This window comes from Quercus suber, unplaced genomic scaffold, assembly GCF_002906115.3.
Source record: "Quercus suber isolate HL8 unplaced genomic scaffold, Cork oak 2.0 scaffold_146, whole genome shotgun sequence".
Lineage (NCBI taxonomy): Eukaryota > Viridiplantae > Streptophyta > Magnoliopsida > Fagales > Fagaceae > Quercus > Quercus suber.
The window spans coordinates 280,269-285,836 of record NW_027069607.1 but is presented as its reverse complement, the minus strand read 5'-3'; the positions used below and the strand labels follow the sequence as shown (position 1 = coordinate 285,836).

Genomic DNA, 5,568 nt, shown 5'->3' with positions numbered 1-5,568 from the left:
TGAAATTGTGTTTTAATAATAAAAAGATTTCACAATTTTCATGTATTAAAGAAAGTGGGTAATATACTATAATGGAATGTGAAGCAATAATTGGGTAACAAGATTTTCCTTTTTTTTTTTTTTCTTTTTCTTTTTTTCAAATGGTGACTTCATATATTATATTATATATTTTTTTTTTAGTTGGCAATTGAAATTACAATTTCACAGCTGCACCGTGAAGTGAAATCAAAATTAGGTTTTTTTTATTATTTTTTTTTATTATAATAAATATTTTTTTTTATGGGCATTATAATAAATATTAGCAACCCAAGTTACCCAAAAGTCCAATTAAAGCACATAAACTAAAAAGTTGTTTTTGTACCTTGATTTTAATTAAAAGTTGGTTTGAGTAGCTTTTGTAAAGTAGAGTTTTTGGTTGGTTAGGAGGAGATGGAATTCAAGAGTAGAGAACAAGCAAGGATATTGGACAGCTTTTTATTATTATGAAGTACTTCTAACCAAATTTTGAGTTTCTTATTATTTTGATTAATAAAGGGGAAGGGGTTGGAACTTAGAGCAGTAAAAATATATAAAAAGTTATTCTAATTTAGAAAATAATCTTATTGATTTGGCCTTCTATATAACTTGGTCGACCAAAAAAATTTGGGATTTGGGATTATGACTTTGTTGTTATTGTATATAAAAAAATAGATGGGTAAATAAACATTATAAAAATAAGTGTGATGTTTTCACTTGTGTAAAATGTCATCATTCCTAATTGAATGGATATGTTAGCAAAATAATTATAGTTTATTAATAAATATTAAAAATAGCGCTATGGACAAATTGTTTAGGAGAATAGCCTCACCTTAAACCATATTTTTAAAATAGAATTTTACAAAAAAAATTTGTTGACTTGTAAAAAAAATCTAATATACATTTATTTTACATTTTGTATTGATATTGTATTTGAAAACACAATTTCTTTTTAAATACATTGATAGTTGAGGATGAGAAGAATTGGATCTAGATATCTCTATTATAAACACCAAAAAGTACTAATTAAACTATAAAACTCTTGGTAAAACACAAGTTTAGCGTAAACACATTCTCCTTGAAAGTTTTAGTGCAAATTTTGAAAGTTTGTGTTTCAAAATTTACACTAAACTCATTTTTCCAAAACACGATTTAAATGTATAACACAAAATTTCAAATTTTCAAAATCTACACTTAACATGAGTTCAGTGCAAATTTTGAAATCTATGCAAAATTATTAAATGTTACATCACCTAAATCAATAACTCCTAAACTCATTAAAAACATGATACCACATTTAGCCTTTAGATTGTGTTTCCAAAACACGATTTAAGTGTATAAAACATAATTTCAAATTTTCAAAATATTGTTTGGAAAGCAAGTCTTAAGTGTAATTTTGAAGCTATCTATGCAAAATTTATTAAAATTACAGTTTTACTTTCTCCTCTCTATGAAGTGTTTTTAAAAATAAAATTGTGTTTTATGCTAAAATTGTGTTTGGAAACACAATTTCATTCAATGTAAAATATTAAATTTCAAAATTTTGCATTAAACTCATGTTTCCAAATCATAACTTTAGCTTACACTAAAATTATGTTTTCACAATAATTTTAGTACAAAGTATTTATTGAAATTGTGTTTTGATTTCCAAGTGTACATTATGTCTGTTATCTCATGCCACATTGGCAAATCTTAATTTTTTTTTTTTTTTTTTTGAGAATTAGGCAAATCTTAATTTAAATCATGTTTTCAAAACACAATTTCATGTTTTGAAAACACAAGGCAATTCTCCCAAATAATTTTTTCAGAACATTATTTTTAATAAATAATTTGCAAAAAATAAAACCTAAATTAATTTTTTTTTCTTATATAATAATGTAAAAATTACTTCTAATTTGCTATTTAAGAATTTCATTTTATGTAATAGAGGCAAAACAATAAATTCACACCCTACTATAGTAACCATCATCTCATTTTTCTTTTCAACTAAACAAAGAAATAGTAAATTTCCATCCTTTCACTTTTTCATACTCCATAACAAACATATATGTTGGAAAACTAAATTTTTTTCTATTCTCCCAATTTTCCATCCTCCCATCCAAATGGAATCTTAATAATATATGAAAGCCACCTTGCAAGACTTTTCATCATGTTATGGATACAAAAGTTTACATGTCATAATATATATATATATATATATATTATGGGAAATATTTTGTAGTTCAATTTCAATTAGATTTCCACCTCAAAGACTTCCCCCACCTCCCCACACAAAAAAAAAATAATAATAAAAAAATAAAAATAAAAATCTACATACATCCAACAAAGAAAAGAAGAAGAGCTATGGCTACTCTGCTACAGTAATGGCAGGCTCCAGCTGCTGTCTTGAATGAAGCAATGATACCAGCAACAATAGAGTGAGAGAATAAGTGAAGGCAAATTGTCCCAACTTTTCTCCTTTTTTTATTTAGGTATACACAGCTCTATCAGTCACTTTCACTATGCGAAAAATATCTCTGAGCATCAAATGGTTGCTTCCAGGAGTTTGTATCAGGTAACTCAGAAGCAGTTCCTCCATTCATGATTGAATCCATATTGTCTTTATTGGCAGCTATTATGGGTCTATATCCTGAAAGTTAGGTTATGTGTTAGATCAATGTCAAGATTTCATGTCAAGGTTTCAATATTTAGTAATTCACTAACTTTTTTCAGTGGCAGTGACCCCAATTTCTCTAATTGCTACAATATAAGGAAAGGTGTAGCCCCCAATTGCAATAGAAAGCAGAACTAAATGATTCCCTTTCTAGTCTACTAATATTCAAATCTGCTATATATAAGAATGTGGGGCTAGTGCATTAAGCATAATATAGTTACTATGTGAAAGTGTGCAGTGAGGCCAAGAGCCTTGTAGCTTAACTCGCATTTCATGGTATTTCCAATGTAGATGTCTAGGATTCAAATTGCCCCTCCTCCATTGTGAGTATGGGTGGAAAACAAAGAAGTGTGCAGTGAAGAAAAAAATCTTTGTTGCAGTTACCCAAGAGAAGTTGACCAATATGAAGGATTTCCCACCCTACAACCATAATATGCAAGATTTCAATATTCTCAAAAAACAGGCTCAGGGGTAGGGTTTTTTCCCTGATAAATTGCTCTTTTCCCTTTCCCCATTAGTGATTGTACCAGATTTTGATACTAGAAAACAGATGCATGGAATTCCAGGATTCCATCTAATTATCTCATCTATGTTTTAGTATGAGGCTTACACAATGGACTATGACATTATTCGTTGCTAATTTAGGGGGAAAATGTCACCACTAATTTAAAAATATTTGATAATAAGTGGCAAGTTCTTCCAAAACAGTCAAGGGACCAAACTTATATTAGCCTCAATTGCATGAAAATATATTTTGCAAGGCCACCCACATCGTGATGAATGAGAGTTGAGCTCAAAATCATTTAGCCTGCTGAAGAGAAGCTAAAAAGCTGATAAATAAACCTAGCTCAAGGTGCTATTGAGAGTGTTACTTCGCTTTCAGCAATGATCCGTCACCCAGGTCCAAGGAATCAGTGAGACCAAAACACAAAATAGAATGCAAGCAAGTAAAATAAAGCTCAAATACATTGAGCCTACCTTTTTCTCTCATTCTTTTCTCCCTGTCAAATTCAAACTTATCCCGAATTTGGCTGACCCTTTCCCAATTATCACCTTGCCTGTTCCTAATTGTCTTTATTGGCAGCTATTATGGGTCTATATCCTGAAAGTTAGGTTATGTGTTAGATCAATGTCAAGATTTCATGTCAAGGTTTCAATATTTAGTAATTCACTAACTTTTTTCAGTGGCAGTGACCCCAATTTCTCTAATTGCTACAATATAAGGAAAGGTGTAGCCCCCAATTGCAATAGAAAGCAGAACTAAATGATTCCCTTTCTAGTCTACTAATATTCAAATCTGCTATATATAAGAATGTGGGGCTAGTGCATTAAGCATAATATAGTTACTATGTGAAAGTGTGCAGTGATAGTGCATTAAGCATAATATAGTTACTATGTGAAAGTGTGCAGTGAGGCCAAGAGCCTTGTAGCTTAACTCGCATTTCTTGGTATTTCCAATGTAGGTGTCTAGGATTCAAATTGCCCCTCCTCCATTGTAACTATGGGTGGAAAACAAAGAAGTGTGCAGTGAAGAAAAAAATCTTTGTTGCAGTTACCCAAGAGAAGTTGACCAATATGAAGGATTTCCCACCCTACTACCATAATATGCAAGATTTCAATATTCTCAAAAAACAGGCTCAGGGGTAGGGTTTTTTCCCTGATAAATTGCTCTTTTCCCTTTCCCATTAGTGATTGTACCAGATTTTGGTACTAGAAAACAGATGCATGGAATTCCAGGATTCCATCTAATTATCTCATCTATGTTTTAGTATGAGGCTTACACAATGGACTTTGACATTACTCGTTGCTAATTTAGGGGGAAAATGTCACCACTAATTTAAAAATATTTGATAATAAGTGGCAAGTTCTTCCAAAACAGTCAAGGGACCAAACTTATATTAGCCTCAATTGCATGAAAATATATCTTGCAAGGCCACCCACATAGTGATGAATGAGAGTTGAGCTCAAAATCATTTAGCCTGCTGAAGAGAAGCTAAAAAGCTGATAAATAAACCTAGCTCAAGGTGCTATTGAGAGTGTTACTTCGCTTTCAGCAATGATCCGTCACCCAGGTCCAAGGAATCAGTGAGACCAAAACACAAAATAGAATGCAAGCAAGTAAAATAAAGCTCAAATACATTGAGCCTACCTTTTTCTCTCATTCTTTTCTCCCTGTCAAATTCAAACTTATCCCGAATTTGGCTGACCCTTTCCCAATTATCACCTTGCCTGTTCCTTCCGAATCTCATACAGGGGTGTTTCTTTAAATAGCAAAAAAGGAAAAAAAAAAAAAAAGCATGCTCTCAAAAGAGGCAAGAAATAGCCTAAAGAAATATAAAAAGTACAGAAGATTATGTACAAAAAGATAGAGACTCAATAAACACCAGAATGGAATCTATATTTGTGAATCCCCAAGCACAACCAATCAAACAAAGTGCCAACAAAATAAGCTAGAAGTTGGTCTCTTGTACTCTCCATATCCTCAAATGTTTGCCTATTTTGCTCTCACCAAATAATCCACATCAAACATTATGGAACCAAATTTCAAATATCTAACGAATGTTTTCCCAACCAATTCCACCAACCAAACAAAAGATCTTTGACACTCTTTGGCAAGACCCAGGAGATACCAAAAGATCTAAATTCAAAACACCACAATTCACTTTCATAAGCTTCCTCGCAATGAAAATCAAAAGGTGATCCACCCCCTCCCCACTACACTGATGCATGCAACACCAATCCACATAGTATAGCCTCTCCTCCTAAGGTTATCACAAGTAAAAATATTCCCCCGTGCCGCCATCTAAACAAAAAAAAGACACCCTCAATGAGGCCGTCAAACTCCAAATACCTATACAAGGGAAAGTGACGAGAGGTTTTTTTTTTGTTGTTTTTTGTGT

General features: G+C 31.8%; 1 protein-coding gene across 1 annotated transcript in view; it reads right to left on the bottom strand.

The window, feature by feature from the left end:
- Positions 1-4,692: 4,692 nt before the first annotated feature.
- The window catches only part of LOC112003387 (uncharacterized), a gene marked incomplete in the record, with an annotated part of 3,083 nt that continues 2,207 nt past the window's right edge, over positions 4,693-5,568 (bottom strand). The window contains 1 exon segment of the mRNA XM_065776982.1: positions 4,693-4,911. Within this exon segment, the coding sequence (XP_065633054.1) occupies positions 4,708-4,911 (204 nt within the window).